Source organism: Orycteropus afer, unplaced genomic scaffold (genome assembly GCF_000298275.1).
Source record: "Orycteropus afer afer isolate SDZICR_OR568_19922 unplaced genomic scaffold, OryAfe1.0 scaffold00094, whole genome shotgun sequence".
Lineage (NCBI taxonomy): Eukaryota > Metazoa > Chordata > Mammalia > Tubulidentata > Orycteropodidae > Orycteropus > Orycteropus afer.
Genome location: NW_006921681.1, coordinates 1,142,312 through 1,159,252, shown reverse-complemented (window position 1 = coordinate 1,159,252; position 16,941 = coordinate 1,142,312). Strand labels below are relative to the sequence as shown.

Sequence of the window (16,941 nt, the reverse complement as noted above, 5' to 3'; positions counted from 1 at the left end):
TTATCCAGAAAGTAAACATCTTTCTGGTATTCTTTGCTTTGAGCCAAGATCCATCTGACATCAGCAATGATATCCCTTGTTCCATATCCTCTTCTGAATCCAGCTTTCATTTCTGAAAGTTCTCTGTCAATATACTGCTGCAACTGTTTTTGAATTATCTTCAGTAAGATTTTACTTGCATGCAATAATAATGATATTGTTCGATAATTTCCACATTATGTGGGATCACCTTTCTTTGGAATGGGTACAAATATGAATCTCTTCCCATCAGTTGGCCAGGTAGCTGTCTTCCAATCTCTTGGCATAGCCAAGTGAGTGCCTCCAGTGGGGCATCCGTTTGTTGAAACATCTCAGTGGGTATTCCATCAATTCCTGGAGCCTTGTTTTTCACCAATTCCTTCAGTGCACTTTCGACTTCTTCCTTCAATACTATTGGTTCTTGATCATATGCCACCTCTTGAAATGGATGAAGTGCTACCATTTCCTTCTGGTATTCCAAAAATTCCACAGTGACTCTGTGTATTCCTTCCATTTTCTTTTGATGCTTCCTGCATCATTCAATATTTTGCTCATAGAATCTTTCAATATTGCAACTCGAGGCTTAATTTTTTTCCTCAGTTCTTTCAGCATGAGAAATGCTAAGCATGTTGTTCCCTTTTGGTTTTCTAACTCCAGGTCTTTGCACATTTCATTATAGTAATTGGCTTTGTCTGGTCAAGCTGTTCTTGAAATCTTCTGTTCAGCTCTTTTATCTTGTCATTTCTTCTATTTGCTTTAGCTACTTTCTGCTCAAGGGCAATTTTCAGAGTCTCTTCTGACATCCATTTTGGTCTTTTCTTCCTTTCTTGTCTTTTTAATGACCTCTTACTTTCTTCACAGATAATGTTCTTGATATCCTCCCACAATTCTTCTGGTTTTCGGTCATTGGTGTTCAATGCATCAGATTGATTCTTTAGATGGTCTCTAATTCAGAAAGGATATATTCAAGGTCATATTTTGGCTCTCGTGGACTTGTTTTAATTATCTTCAACTTCAAGTTGAACTTGCCTATGAGCAGTTGATGGTCTATTCCACAATCAGCCCCTGGCCTTGTTTTGGCTGAAGATATTGAGCTTCTCCATCGCCTCTTGCCACCAATGTAGTCAACCTGATTCCTGTGTAGACCATCTGGCAAAGTCCACGTGTATAGCTGCCATTTGTGTTGTTGAAAAGAGGTATTCGCAAGGAATAAGTCATTGGTCTTGTAAACTTCTGTTATGCGATCTCTAGCATTATTTTTGTCACCAAGGCCAAATTTTCCAACTACTGGTGATTCTTCTTTGTTTCCAACTTTTGCATTCCAGTCACCAGTGAAAATATATCTTGATTGCATGTTTGGTCAAGCAGAAATTGATAAAAATCTTCAATCTCCTCATCTTTGGCTTTGGTGGTTACTGTGTAAATTTGAATATTAGTAGTATTAACTGCTCTTCTTTGTAGGCATATGGATATTATCCTATCACTGACAGCGTTGTACTTCAGGACAGATCTTGAAACATCCTTTGTGATGATGAATGCCATGCCATTCAAATTGTCATTCCCAGCATGGTAGATCATATGGTTGTCTGATTCAAAATGGCCAAAAATGGTCCATTTCAGCTCACTAATGCCAAGGATATCAATCTTTATGTGTTCCATCTCATTTTTTACAACTTTCAATTTTTCTAGATTCATACTTCATACATTCCATGTTCCAATTATTAATGGATGTTTGCAGCTGTTTCCTCAATTTGAGTTGTGCCACATCAGCAAATGGAGGTCCCGAAAGCTTTACTTTATCCATATCATTAAGATTGGTTCTACTCTGATGGGCAGCTCTTTCCCAGTCATATTTTGAATGCCTTCTGACTAAGCAGCTTGTCTTCCTGCACTGTATCAGACAGTGTTTCTGGGCTATTCGTAAAGTTGCACAGTAATGTATCATACAGGGTTTCTCTGCTGTTCGTAAGGTTTTCCCTGGCCAATTATTTGAGAAGTGGGTGGCATCTTCCTTCTTCCTAGTCTGTCTCAGTCTGTAAGATGCATTGAAACGTTTGCACTATGTGCAACCCTGCTGGTATTTGAAACACCGGTGGCACAGCCTCAAGCCTTACAGCAATATGCAAGCCACCACAGTACGACAAACTGACAGACAAGTTTATCCCCCTTAGCTGTTAGAAGTTTCTCCACCCTTCCCTTACCTGGATCCTGCCACCTTGTCATCCCTGGCTTTCCCGCCTTCCTGCCTTTGGGTGGGGGCTGTCTCCCACCCCTTACCTGGATCCTACCACCTTCTCATCCCCGGCTTTCCCTCCTTCCTGCCTCTTGGATGGGGCCTTGTTTTTTGTTGTTGTTATGTGCCATCTAGTTGGACCCGACTCATAGCAACCCCTCCTTGGGTTTCCAAGGCGGTATCACTACGGAAGTAGATTGCCCAGCTTCCTTCCGAGGAGTGGCTGGTGGGTTGGGACTTTGTCTAGACTGATATTGAACTTCTCCATCATATCTTTCTACAGATGTAATTGACTTGATTCCTGTGTAATCTTTCCAGTGAGGTTCACATGTATAGTCATCAACTGTGTTCTTAGAAAGAAGTGTTTTCAATGAGTATGTCATTAAGTTTTGCAGAATCATATGTGATCTCTGGTGTTATTTCTATCACTGAGGTATTTTCCAACTACTGATCCTTCTTTGATTCCAACTTTCACATTCCAGTCGCCAGTAATTTATCAATCCATTTTGAATTCATGTTTGATCAGTTTCAGACTGCAGGAGTTCATAAAAATCTTCTATTTCTTTATCTTTGATGTTAGTGTTTGGCACTTAAATTAGAGTACTAGCGGGGTTAACTGGTCTTCCTTGTGATATCTGTATAACCTATCACTGATTGCATTGTACTTCAGGATAGATCTTGAATGTCCTTGTTAATGACAAATGTAACACCATTCCTTTTCAGTTTATTTTTCATGGCATAGTTTTATTGTTGTTGTTGCTGTTGTTAGGTGTCATTGAACCAATTCTAGCTCATAGCAATGCCCCATGCCCAACAAAACAAAACACTGTCCAGTCCTGCACCATCCTCACAATCATTGCTATGTTTGAGCCCGTGGTTGTGCCCTACGTCAGTCCATCTCATTGAGGGGCTTCCTCTTTCTCACAGCCCAACTTAGTAGACCATGATTGTCGGATTCACTTCAGCTCACTAACATCCATTAATAGAAATGTGTATTTTTTATATTTTGTCAACTGTTGCATGCTTCCACCTAGACATCCCATATGGTCCTTGGTGTGTGTTCACAGAGCACTTAACCAGGTCCATGGGGAGGCTGTTCACAGTGTGGTTGCCGTCTGTGTAGGAGAGAGACAGCACTATTTCTGTGATGGTCTAACTGGAAGAAGAAGCAAGGGGCAAAGCTTTTGAGACCCCCACCCCAGGACTGACAGGGGTCCTGCTGTTCCTCACAAAGAGGCGCCAGCAGGAGAGATGCTGATGCCTCTCCTGACCTCATCCAGCCAGGTCAGGGAAGGGGGGGGAGGAAGAATGGCTCCATACAGCCCCCTCAGCCGATGTGGCTGAGGGAACGGACATCCCCCAGTGTCTGAGAGAGTCCCTACATGGGGCTCTTACTTTCATGGCCTGGGGTCTTTGAGCTCCAGAGCAGGTGGCACAGCTAGGAGAGGCTCTACAGATGTCCTGGGTGACCTGAAGGCCACAGGCTTCTGCAGGGGTAAGGAGCCATGGTCAAAATCGTCAAGAATTTCCCAAGCTAACAAAGGCGTCACTGGGAGGGAACACTCCATCTGTCCATAGGGTCACATCCCAGGAAAATGTGCTGCCAAGACCAATAGCTTTACAGTGACAGTACTTGGTATCTGCTCCCTCTGTTTGTTTAGCCAAAGTTAAATTTCTGGAATAATTTTTTAATTGCTGACATTTAAGAAATGCAGATGTTACTGGAGTACAGCAGATACCACGTTTGTTCCTGGAAGGGCTTGGCCATCAGTGAGGGAAGTTGGTCCCTGCCTCCACCTTGCTGACAGCCCACAGGAGTGAGTCACAGACTAGAATATTCATGAAGCGTCTTGATCAGTGTCAGGCTCTTTTTCCTTTGTGTTGGATGTGTCTGGCAGGGTGTCTGTCTTGTGAGGGGGAGATGCCAGAGCCCTGAAGCTGCTCTTATCACTGGGTTGATTCATCCTCAGGGACTTCTAATGGCCTGTGAGGCCACGTAGCCTGAAACAAGGGTGTGAGCACCAGAAGGTGGGCAGGGACAAGAGCATGCAGACTTTTATTCCACCAGTGGCCCTCAGAAAAAGTATGTCCACTTGGAATCTCAGGATGCGACCTTATTTAAAATAAGGGTCATTGTGATTAAGGTCAGGATCCAAGATGAGGCCATCCTCGATTAGAACCAAACTCACTGCCATTGAGTTGGATCCAACTCATAGCGACACCTCCTTGGGTTTCCGAGGCAGTATCACTACGGAAGTAGATTGTCCAGTCTTCTTCCTGAGGAGTGGCGGGTGGGTTTGAAACCGCCAGCCTTCTGGTTAGCAGTCAAATGCCTTAGGCACTACACCACCAGAGCTCCATCCTCGATTAGGGTGAACCCTGAGTCCAATGACCTTCAGTTGACTCCAACTCCTAGTGACCCTAGTGACCCCATGTGTGTCAGAATAGAGCTGTGCTCTGTAGGATTTTCAGTGGCTGATTTTTTGGAATTAGATTGCCAGGACTTTCTTCTGAGGTGCCTCTGAGTGAACTTGAACCACCAACCTTTTGGTTAGCAGTTAAATGCATTAACCGTGTGCAGTACCCAAGGACTCCTAATTCCAAAGAGGAGTATCCTTACAAGAGACAGAAGAGGAAAAAACACAGACACAGGAGAAAGCCATGTAGAGACGAAGGCAGAGACTAGAGTGACGCTGCCACAAGACAAGGAATGCCTGGGGCCACCAGAAGCTGCGAGAGACAAGGAGGGATCCTTTGTTGGAGCTTCAGAGGCACCATCCCTGCTAGCGCCTTGATATCGGATTTCTGGCCTTCAGAACTGTGAGAGAATGAATTTCTGTTGTTGTGGCCACTCATGTGATGGTATGAGTATGTCCCCCAAAAATACATGTTGTAAATCCTAACCTCTGTGCTTGTGGTTATAATCCCATTTGGGATGGGTTGTCTTCGTTATGTTAATGAGGCAAGATTAATGTCACGGTGTGTCTTTAGTCAATCCCTTCTGAGATATAAAAGAAATTAAACAAGCAAGGGGGAGAAGAAGAGATGGAGGGAGACTCATGCCAAGCCACATGAAGATCACCCAGGAGCAGAAGCTCAAAGTGACAAAGGCCCCTCCCCCAGAGCCAGCAGAGAGAAAACCCTCTAGAGCCAGCAGCCTGGATAATTTGGACCTCCAGCCTCCTAAACTGAGAAAATAAATTTCTGTTTATTAAAGCCAGCCACTCATGGTATTTCTACAGCACTAAGACACTAGTTTGTGGTCCTTTGTCATGGCAGCCCAAGACCCTCATATGATGTCCTAGCCACCATGTACTTGCCTCTTTTTTACTTGAACAGTCTCGGTGCTTTTTAGACACCCAATCAGTGTGTCTGGGGCCAATTTCACCAACAATGTGCATTTTCTTGTTAAAATGCTAGTAGATTCTGTGCGTGGAATAGTGGCTTCTTATTGCTTCATTATGTTTTTTAAGTCAAGGTGACTTCTTGCTATTTCTGTATTACGTGAAAAAGTATAGGAGGGCAAGCTTTCATGGGGGAGCAGCTGGGCCTAACCACTGAGTTCCTTCTGGAGGCTGCTCCTTGCAAAGGCAGTAGTGTTTGCAACTCGGCTTTTCCTGGAATGAGTGCCACACCAGTAGACAGTGCTCTGGAAGCCTCTGTGGCCGAGCCAGCAGCAAGAGGGCATGCTGTGCCACTCACATTCTTCTCCACATAAAAAAGGGTGAATTAGGGGATTGGAAGAAAGAGACCAAGAAAGGTCAACTAGGCCCAGAAGGTTTTCAAGCAGAACCAGCTCAGGCATGGTGTTTCTTGGAATGGAGTACAGGCTGCCCTGGACACGTAGGAACTAAGGCTGTTTCTTGGTGACTTGGAATCTCTGCCCATATTGGTCTGGGGTACTTAACAAAGGCCCTCTGAGGCCCAGAACACCTCCAAACCCTATGCTCAAAGATGCAGGATAGAAACAGACCCTGGCACGCCTACAGTGGTAGGACGGTGCAGAAGGGTCCCCCTGCCCACAGGATGGGGATCAGAGTCATGTGCCCTGCATTCTGTGGGAAGCTACCAAAGGCCCAGCAGTGGGACTGAGTCCTGGCTATGCACTGACAGGGACCTTCACCCTCTGCTGCCTTTTCCTGAGGGCACCTGGCCTCCTGCTTCTTCTGGCAGCCTCCCTCTGGCCGTTACATGGGGCGATTTCATGGCCACACATGGAGCAGTCATTTTGGTGGCCTTAGCTGGTGCTGTAGGCTTGGGGGCAACTCCTGGCAAAAGAGTTTATAACTCAATGATCTTGTCATTTGAGACTTAGGGCTGCTTGCCTGTGGAGGTCCCCAGGTTCACCCCTGTATCTGTATGTCCAGTAGGTCATTAATCCGGACCTGCAGCCAAGGAAAGCAGGGGTGGGGAGGTGCTGTCACCTGCTCAGCCTGGCTCTGCCTTGGAGCAGGCCTCACCAATGCCAGGCCCAGCACTACCAGGTCAGGTCCTCAGCCTGACTTGGGCTCTGGGGACACAGCAGGATGCTGGAGTCCATCATCGCCTGTCAGAGAGCCCCCTTATCCACACACACGGCTCCCTACCAGGCCATGCTAGGTGGTCTGGTCACAGAAGACTTCCCTGCCTTTGTCGTGGTCCCTATAGCCCTCTCCTGCTTCTCATCAGGAGCACAGGAGAGGCTGCCACATGGCTTCTGGTTGAGCCAGCCTGTGTCCTTAGGCTCATAGGAAGTTGTTCTCTCACCCCTGGAACCCTCTTTGCACTAGACCTTCAGCAATTATAAAAAGGACAAGCTATTGATTTCCCTGAGAGGGGAACTTAGTCACTGCCCTCTGTGCCAAACTCTGAATATGTGTCCTCGAAGCACAGAAAATGCAGTGGAAAACATTTGGTTTGCAAAGCCACAGGCTGCCCCTCTGTGGGAAGAGAGCCCAGAAGACACCGCTAGCAGGAAGAGGAGCCGGAGCAGGGGGAGGGGAGGAGAGGGGAGGCCTGCCCAGGCACCTGACAGTGCCGCAGATAGGGCAGGGAGCTCAGCACCCAGTACCAGGTGACAGCTTCCAGAAGAGTGAAGAGGGGCTCCCTGGGATCCTCCTTTCACCCATACCTATGGAAGGAGCTCAATTAGAGGTTACAGGCCGCAAGCCGCTGCTGCCTTCAGGTGACCTCAGAGCAGGCATCTGTGCCAGAGTGTACCCGTCCCTAAGGGAGTTTGTGACCACAGCAGGGTTACCCCACAAAACACACACATGCACACACTCACACAATGTAATTGCCATGCACCCATAGTGGAAAGCACCACATAACGCTCTGCTATGAGAGAGCCTGGCCCTGGGGAGGGAAGCAGACGCTCAGGGCTACATGGCCAGGGCTACAGGCCTCCACCTTCAGTGCTCACCCCCTTGCCCTGTCTCTGCCACCATTAGGGTTCTTGGGCCCACTTTACCTGCGATATTGTGCACCAAGATACTGCTAGCCCTTTTACAGCTGCTGCATGGGGCACCCCTGCAGCCAAGGCCTGAGTCCCACTCCCCCCAGATCCTTGAAAGAACTTGCCAGGGCCATAGGCAACGCTTGGGCACTGAGCCCTTATTCCCGCTTGCAGCTTCGCTCAGGCTGCATGTTTAAAAAGTTAGTTACCCTCAGAGGAGCTTTTCCTTTCCCTCCACTCCTAGCCCACCATTAAAAAGAGCAACTGCCACCAACTTCTGTATTTATTTACTTTGCAGATGAAGGGAGTGGGACTGGAGAAGATGGCAGCTAGGTTAAGGGTGGGGGCAGCATGCCTTTGAGCCAGCTTTCTCATTTGGTTCGCCCCACACCCAGCGGGGAGCTGTTGCAGGGGCTCAGGACCTGGGAGGCAGGGACTTCTCCCACCTGGCGGTAGAGACTCAGACCTGCAGCATATATTGTTAGCGTCTCTGGGGATGTGAGTCAGCATCTCAGCTGGTTGGGACCCCTCTGCTTGTAACTGTCTTTCTCCTAAACTTCTGCTGGCTGGACCCCCAGGGTAATCTGATAGGAAACCCCAGCAGCACCTGAACAGCATATGCAGCTGACGGGGAGGGGTGCTCAGGGCAGTGAGGTGCAAGTTCAAGAAGCAAAATATTGCTCCAGAGCCTGCCTAGCCTCCGGCTCTGAGCCCAGAACATTCCACACAGCCACCATCACAGGGACAGGAGAAGGCAGACGAGGCCCCAGCAGGCTCCTACACCTGCTGGCTGCCTGCACACCTTCCATCAGCTGTCCCTGGCTTTGGCTTAAGGCAGAACCTGCCAATGCGTTAGCTGCAAAACTGAAGCATCCAAGGAGACGCACGGGCAGCCTCGAGGCCCAGTGCTGGGCACCAGCTTCCCCTTCCACCCACGCTGACCTCCAGGGATTTACTGTGTTTTGCGGGCCAGCGTAAGTAGACTAGCCTGTGTTCCACCTCCTGCCTCCACAGGCCGTACGCCGACCGAGCTGGTAAGAGGATCCAGAGCCAGGAAGCACAAGTGTAGGTGCTGAAGCCATGTAGGGCTGTGAGGGAGGGCGCAGCTACAGCCATGTGAAGTGATGTGGTGGCAGGCAGGGGCCAGAGTCCTGACTGGAGCTGGAGGGGCTCAGGACATTCTAAACTGTATTGTTACAGCTGCACGTGTGAGACAGGCAGGGACTGGACAGGCAGTGCACTTGCACCCTCAGCACCTTGCATCCCTCTTCCTGACTCCATAAGGCCCCAGCTCAGTCTCACAAGTGGAGCACAGGTTCCACGCTGGCTTCCAGACACCTGTTAGCTACCAGCTACCACTGAGTGGGCCCCGACTTGTGGCCTCCTCATGCAACAAACAAAACACTGCCCAGCCTGCACCATCCCCATGATTGGTTGCAGATCAGATGGTTATGATCAGTAGGGTTTTTGATTGGCTGGTTTTCAGCAGTAAAGCACCAGGCCTTTCTTCCTAGTCTTTCTCAGTCTGGAAGCTCCACTGAAACCTGTTTAGCATCATAGCAAAACAAGTGTTCCCTGACAGATGGGGGTGCCTGAGTTTGAAGTGCATTGACTGTGAATTGAACCCATGTCTCCCACATGGAAGGCAAGAACCCTAGCACTGAGCCACCTTTTCTAGACACTAGTGCTTCCCTATGAATGTCCCTCCCCTCACCCCAAACTCTGTGATAACGTGCTAAGAGGACTCCCCGTGTGCTTGGGGAAAGTGCAGGTGTGCTTGCCTCAATGTCACATTTCCCTAAATGTGGTGCAAGTATTGACATTATGCTCCTGTTGACAATGTAGGACACCCTGGCTGCTAGCCATATGGTCATAAGCATTGGTGCTAGGACCTGGGCCAGTGGCCAGAAGCCCAGTACATGTCTCTTTGTCCTTCTGAAGTCACACATCCAAGTGTTAAGGGAGGCCGGGTTCAGCCTCTGCATCAGGTCATTAGAAACATGGAGGGCTGTCACCATCAGCACCTTGAGAACCACTATTGGGGGACATGGTGGAGAGGAGCCTGCAGTGGCTCTCAGCTATAAGCATGGCTGTCCCTGTGGGCAGGGCTGGGCTGTGTGTGAGTGGCCTGGCCCAGAGTACACCTGTAGATTGGACTAGAACATTGCTGTTACCGTCCTGAAATAGCTCCGAGCACACCTGAGAAAGGGAGTAAAAAAAATCACTCCTAGGCCCCCTGGACATGTGTCCCAGCACTGCCAGCAGCCTGTGTCAGTAAAGCCAGGGCCCTGGGGGCTGCCGGTCCATTTCCACCATGACTTTGGCATCAGCATCTTTGCTGATAGGAAATTTGGGAGTTTTCTGTGTAAATGTGGAGAGAGCTGGGCCACTTAGGTGCTATGCATTTGCCTATTTGGGACAGAATCCTATAATGCATGGCCCTTTGTGACTGTGTGTGTGTGTATATGTGTGCGAAAATGTACACAACAAAACATACATGACTTCTACAATTTCTGTGTACAATTCAAAGAGTGTAAGTTAACACTTAATGCAGACCTTCTTTTCTAATTTGGCTGAACTGTTATTTGCAGATGGAGTGATGCAGTGGCTACAGTGATGGGCAACAGTTGTAAGGATGGCACAGGACCAGTAGTGTTTCATTCTGTTATACATAGGGTCATTATTAGTTGAAACCAACTCAGTGGTACCGAACAACATTATTTGGTTCAAAGGTGACTTTAGGGGATAGTTTCGGTCCAAGGTTTCAAGATTTCCTCAGGATAATAGTTTGAGGTAATCTGGCCTTGACGGCTCTAGAAAGTCTGGGTTCCATGAGTATTTGACAGTCTGTTCTGCATTTTCCCCCTTTGGATTAGGATTCTTCTATAAGATCTTTGATCTAAATGTTTAATATTGGTAGCTGGGCACCATCTAGCTCTTCTGACCTTGTGGCAAAGGAGGCAGTTGTTCATGGAGACGATTGGACATGTATTATGACTGGCTTCTTTTGCCGTCTGTCTTGTTATTTGAAGACTGATGTTGACATGGGCAGTTGGAGAGGATGTAGTTTTCACGACAGTCCCATGAAGTGGATGTTGGTCCATTTTATAGAAGAGGCATGTAAGCAAGTCAGGCTCGGGTGTACAGCTAGGCTGGTCGGAGCCAGGACTCACAGCAGGCCCCAGAGGAGTGGACTGGCTGACGTTGGGCAGAATGAGGAGGCTGCTCCAGGACAGGCTGTGGTGTGGCAGGGCCCAGAGGTGGGCCAGCTGGGCCCTGGCCATGCTCTCAGGCCTGTGTGGGAAGCAGCTCATTCCAAAAGCCAGGCAGAGTATGGCCGAGCTTCCCCAGAACGGCCAGTATCCTGTCTGGAGTCCCTGGGGCTGTCAGGAGGCTTTGAGGACACATGTAGAATGCTGATAGCAGGAGAGCTGATGGCCGTTTCACTCAGCAAACGGGGGGGGGGGGGGGCGGTTCCCTTAGGGATAGGGGTCCCTGGCCAGGCTACTTTGGGAAAGGCTGAGTAAACCCAGTACACAGCTTTATGCACTTTCAGGTTCTCAGGACTTCTGTTCCCACAAGTCTAGTTGATTTATAAGGAGGCCATTTGGCATGTGATTTGGCCACGGAACTTTAAAAAGGAGGTAGCCAGGAAGCCTCATCTACTTCCAGAGCTGGGGAAACAGAAGCCAGGGGTGGGGCAAAGGCTGCAAGAGACCCTGCTCCTCCTGTCTGCCTGCGAGGAGCATTTGAAGACTCTTCAGATGAGACCCAGACCCACTGGTTATTGGGATCCAGCTTCATCCTGCTGTAGGCTTGGAATGGACTGTAATGAGTGTGCAATGTGGGCAGCCCAGAGGGTCTGCAGACAGGCAGAAGGCAGGGCTGTTCCCCCAGGGTTCTCCTGACCACGTCACAAGTGGAGACCCCTGGCCTAAGCTGCTGGCCATACAGCCTCAGTGCGCAGCCTCTTCCCAGGGCCAGGCCTTGGGTGGGCCATGTCTGCCCACCATCCAGGACACCCTGACAGCAGCTTCAAAGCTCAAGGTGTCAGCCTTGCAGAGCCACTTACCACCTCTCCTTTTAGCCCCAAGAGCACTTGATTGGTGATCCAAGGTCTTACCAGCACCCTATGTCTCCATGCTTCCAGGAGCACAAGAGGGAGAGACAGGAAGTCTCCTGTTCCCATCAGGCAGCGCTGACCTCCACAGACAGGCTTAGGGCACCAGTCGCCCCCTTCCAGACTGGCAGCCTTCCCCAGGCCAGGCTCCAGCTCTCACCTTTAAGAAGACCTTTTCCTTTCCAAGCCTTCTGCCTTCTTTCCCTCCATTCTCTGGGAGGCAGATACTCTGCCAGCTACAGGGAAGGCCAGCTCCAGAGCCCGAGCCAGGCAGCCAAGCACTTAGAGCTGGTGGATCCTTAACAGTCCAGCTCGCCCACACCCTTCCCTTCCCCAGTTCCTCTGTTCCCAATCCCACAGGCTGCCGTGCTGCTCCAGAAATAGCAAAACCCTGCACCAAGCCCACCAGACCCTGACTTCCCACTTCCCAGCCCTTGGACCCCACCTGCATGTCATGGTATTTGCCATGTGTGCATTGGACCTGTAGGACCCTCCTCCCCCAAGGACCAGCCACAGCTGCTCCTTTGGCTGGGACATGGCCTTTGGCTGCTGCATGAGGAAGAGAGTCAGAGGTTTTTCCTGCCACACCCAAGCAAGCTCTGGAGAGGAGGGGGGGAAGGGGGCCCTCACTGTCCTAGCCTGCTGGCCTTGGCCTTGCATTCTTAGGCACTCCCTCTGTCTCCATTTGTGCAGAAACAGATGAAGAGGGATAGAGACTTAAATTGTGGTCCGTGGACCAGCAGCACTGCCACAGCTGGGCGCTTATTGGAAATAATGGGTCCCAGCCTGTGGTTCGTGCACCCATGGACATTGGAGCAGCCTGCTCTGGGGTATTCTGCCTGGGTGCACACAGAGTCTGTGGCCGTGCCCAGCAGGAGGCCCCAGGTGTGGCCATGTTTTTCTGGGGCACCAGCGGCAGCAGAGCGGGCTCTGAGCCCTCCAGCCCCAAGGAAGCTCAAGGGTCTTCCCCCTTAGAACTGCCAGCTGAAAGGAGACAGAACATTTCGTTTTCTGTCGATTCTTTTAAGTCAGATGGCATTTTGCCTCAGAAATTTTATTAAAATTGTCAGCCAGAGATGAAACCAGAGCAGCAGGAGGGAATTCTTCAATGAAATGCCTTGGAAAGGCCACCATTTTTCCTGCATACACCAGAGACTCTTCAAACGGGAACCAGACTGGCTGTAAGGAGCCCAAGCTTATTTCCTTAAATACCCGAAAGTTCCATTGGCTCCAGGCGGGTAAGGTTTGACAGTTTACACCTGGTGACATTTAGAGCACTGTTTCAGAGGCGGCCGACGGGGAGGGAATATTTGGTCTAACCTGACATTACTTCCCAGGCTGGTTGTTCCCTCTTCGGCCAATATACCATTTGTCTGGAAAACACTTGGGCCTAAAAATAGCTTGGTGTCATTATGGATGAAGGGCACCTGCCCCATTTCCTTGGCTTTCAGACACCCTCGAAGTGTCATCTCAGAGAGTTGACCCAACCCATCAAACTTGAGTCCCAGGCCAACGAGGCCAGAGAAGACTTGGCAGTGGGGCCACCAGGGCATCTGCCAGGACCATGTGACTCAGCATCTAAACGAGGCCGCTCTTGAGGGCAAAAGAGGGCACTGGGCAGCAGGTCAGATTGGGTTTTGTTTACTGTTGTCGCCAGGCCAACTTTGACTTATGGGACCCCATGTGTTACAGAGCGAACTGCATGCTCTGTGGGGTTTTCAGTGGCTGATGTTTTGGAAGCAGATTGCTAGGCCTTTCTCCCATGGTACCTACCACTGGGTAGCCTCAAACTGCCAGCCTTCAGGTTAGCAGTCAAATGCAAACCATAAAACCTAGCCTGGTCAACTTGTCCCTCACCCTGAGTACAATGCAAAACCAAACCAAACTCACTGCCATCAAGTTAATTCTGACTCATAGAAATCCAACCCCATTGGGTTTCCAATGCAGATTGCTCCATCTTTCTCCAATGGAGCGGCTGGTGAGTTTGAACCGCCAGCTTTCTCATTAGCAGTCAAATGCCTTAAGCACTGCACCACCAGAGCTCCTTCACCCTGAGGACAGGGACTTGTTAAATCTTTTCAAATTGCTAAGAGCAAGGAAGCAATAGAGAGGATGACAGTCTACAGTGCCACCGTCATGTGGTACAGTGTGCACCCAGGTATGCCCTCGGCCCCCACTTCCCTCTGGGTCCTTCGTGCCAATATCTGCTGTTGTTCCCCTGGGCTCCCACAGTAGACCAGCTCTCTACACACGCACACATACACATTTCATCAACTGTGTTTGTCAACTGAAGTTCACTACCAAATAGACACAGGGCTCCCTCACCCACCATGCTGGATCCCTTCTGGGCTTCCCTTCTCAGCATCCCCTCTCACAATTCAGCCTCTCCAGGCTCTCTGGGCCCCTCATAGGCAGGTCTGTTGGGAAGGCTGGGCAGCCGCAGAGGTGGAGGGCCTCTGAGCCCTCCGGAAAGGTTTGTCCAGGTGGGTTGGTCAGTTGAGTGCCATGGTCAGGGCCACTGGCTCTCCAAGGGTGGGCTTAGGCCCCAGAGCCCAGTCAGGGACACTGAACTCACCTCTGTTTCTGTGTCGTTGCAGCCCGAGACAGAGGATGAGAAGAAACGCTTTGAAGAAGGCAAAGGACGGTACCTACAGATGAAGGCCAAGAGGCAGGGCCAGGCAGAGCCCCAGCCCTAGACACCTGCCTGGTGGGGCCTTGAGCAGCCAGCAAAGGGACCCAGAGCATTGAATCCCTTAAGAGTTGCCCCCTTGGCCAAATCCCCAACTTACGTTGAAAGCTGGTGTTGTGTGAAGTATTTGTAACGCAGTGTTAACCTCTATTCTGTCCTAAAAACCTATACACCAAAGCTTATTTATATAATTCCAGTATAAATGCTACACAGTGTTGTACCCATGCCCAGGGCCTTCCATGGTACCCTGGGAATACTTCCATCACTGTCAAGTATGTAAGGAATCCAGCATCATTAATAAAGCTGCTGTTTGGCTGGGCCCATGAATCCTGTGTGGTCCTTGGTGTCTGGGGGCTGCTCTTATGCTGGGCCCAGGATATGGGGGGCTGTGTGGGGCCAAATGGAGGACAGACCACAGCTACCAGTCTGCTCTGCCTCTGCACAGTGGCCTCAGCCTTCTGCTCCATGGTCCCCACACCCCCTCCCCACATTCTTCTGATGCCAGGTCTGGCTTATACCCCCGAACCCCAGGTATAGAAGCCCAGACCTGTGTTTGGTTGATGATGTGCTGGCCAGAAAGAATGCTGTCCCCATGGGCTCTGTCTCCAGTTCTTGGCCCCATGGGCCCTCTGCCACTGGGCTGCCCTGGGGAAGGTTATAGGCCCTGAGTCCATCTGTTAGGGGAGTCCTGTTTCCCAAATCCCTGCTGTCTGGATTTGCAGATGCTGGCCTGCATAGCCTCCTGGTAAATGGGGGCAGCAGTCTGTATGAGAGGTGTGTTAGGAGGCTGAGCACCCCACCTTGCTTTTCTGAGAGTCCAGAAACCCTAGTCCCCCTAGGGGCCAGCAGAGCCAGAGGCCAGGGTCCTGCTGGAAGGAGCCTCCCATGGCCTTTCAGGGCCCCTGTGCCTGAGATGGAAACTGCCACCACCATTGCTGTGTCTCATCTAGCCTACCCGCAGGCAACGAGAACTATTGGAATGGCCTGGGGAGTTGGGGCTCTGAGGGTCAGTGATACACACTGACACTGTCCATGTGTGTTGTGTGTCACTGCATGTTTGTGTGCATTGTGTGGTATGAGAGTATCTGTATGTCAATGTTGGTATGGATCTGGGTCATGTGCACATATGACAGCATTCATGTATACATGTGTCACTATGGGTGCTATATGAGGAGGTTTGTGTGCACCTGTGTCACTGCATGTGCATGTGTGTGATGTGAGGGCGTTTGTGTATGCATCCGTGTAGCTGCATGTATGCATGTGTCGTTTGAAGGCATTTGTGTGTACATCTGGGTCACTGTGTGTGGTGTGAGGGCATGTATGTCTGTCTTACCATGTGTCTGTGTGCATCTGGTCCAGCAGCCTCAGGAGACAGATACTGCAGGTGCCAGGACCCACCCCTTCCTTGACTGAAAAAGGCCCTTCCACCAGGAACACTGGGAGGTGGTGGCTGGGAGAATGTTCCTGACTCAGGCTGGTCTGCAGCCCACACATCTGTCCCACCACCTGGAGAGAAGCCTGGTCTGCCAACAGCTGCAGCCTCACACAGGGCTCCCTTGGGCCCCTGGGGAGCCAGAACGCATGGCTCCAGATGTGCAGAAAGCTCCCGCCAAGAGCCTTCGGAATCTATCTCGGGCCTCAGTCCTGGCTGACATGGATATTTCCTGCCAGAAGTAGGGGGAGGGAACAGCTGGGCCACAGAACCCCACCCTGCCCCTCAGCCCCCAAGTCTGGCTTCAGGCAGCTTCAGCCTCCCAGCTCTTCCCACTCTCCCATGCCAGACTCCTAAAGGTCATGGTTGGTGCCTGCAAAGGGAAGGAGGCCTGCCCCATGGGGCAGGGTGATCAGAGAGTCCAGCTCAATGGCTAAACCCAAATAGGACATCAGCTAGTCGTGTGGACCAGGGGTGCCTGCACCCTGAGGCTCTGGCCCAAGAAGCTAGTACCCTAGGCATCTACAGCCTCTCAGTCATAGGAAGATGGACCTGGCATTAGACTCCTAGTTCAGTCCTGAACAGCTTGGGAGTTAAGAGGCAGGTTTCAGGAGGACCCAGCAAGGACCATAGGGTTGATCCACTCATCAGTGTGGCTTCAGTACCTAAAACCCACTACTCAGTAAGGCCTAGAGACACTGTCCATACAGGGCTCCAGTCCAACAGCAAGGGGGGGAGCATATAGGATGCTGGTCCCAGGCCATGCCCTCTGTAGATGCAGGAGGGACAGATAGATGGGCAGACAAATGTATGGACAGGACAGTTGGCCATGCCTCCGAAGCCATGGGCAGCAGTCTAAGGGGGCAGACAGTGTTGAGTAAATCAAGATCCCTTCCCTCTCCTCTGAATGAGCCTGGCTACCGGAAGGGAGCTGAGGGCCCAAGGTGTGGCACAAGCTGCCTTCTGCCAGCTAGGCAGCACCCTGCCATGGCTTGGGGTGGCTGAATCACCACTG

The 16,941-nt window shown here is 50.5% G+C and overlaps 1 protein-coding gene across 1 annotated transcript in view; it reads left to right on the top strand.

Annotated features, from left to right (window-relative positions):
- Positions 1 to 14,501, top strand: part of ACOT7 (acyl-CoA thioesterase 7) — a 181,076-nt gene extending 166,575 nt beyond the window's left edge. Inside the window, exon 9 of the mRNA XM_007942577.2 lies at positions 14,403 to 14,501. Coding sequence (XP_007940768.1) covers positions 14,403 to 14,501 — 99 coding nt within the window. The remainder of the gene's footprint in view (positions 1 to 14,402) is intronic.
- Positions 14,502 to 16,941: the final 2,440 nt, after the last annotated feature.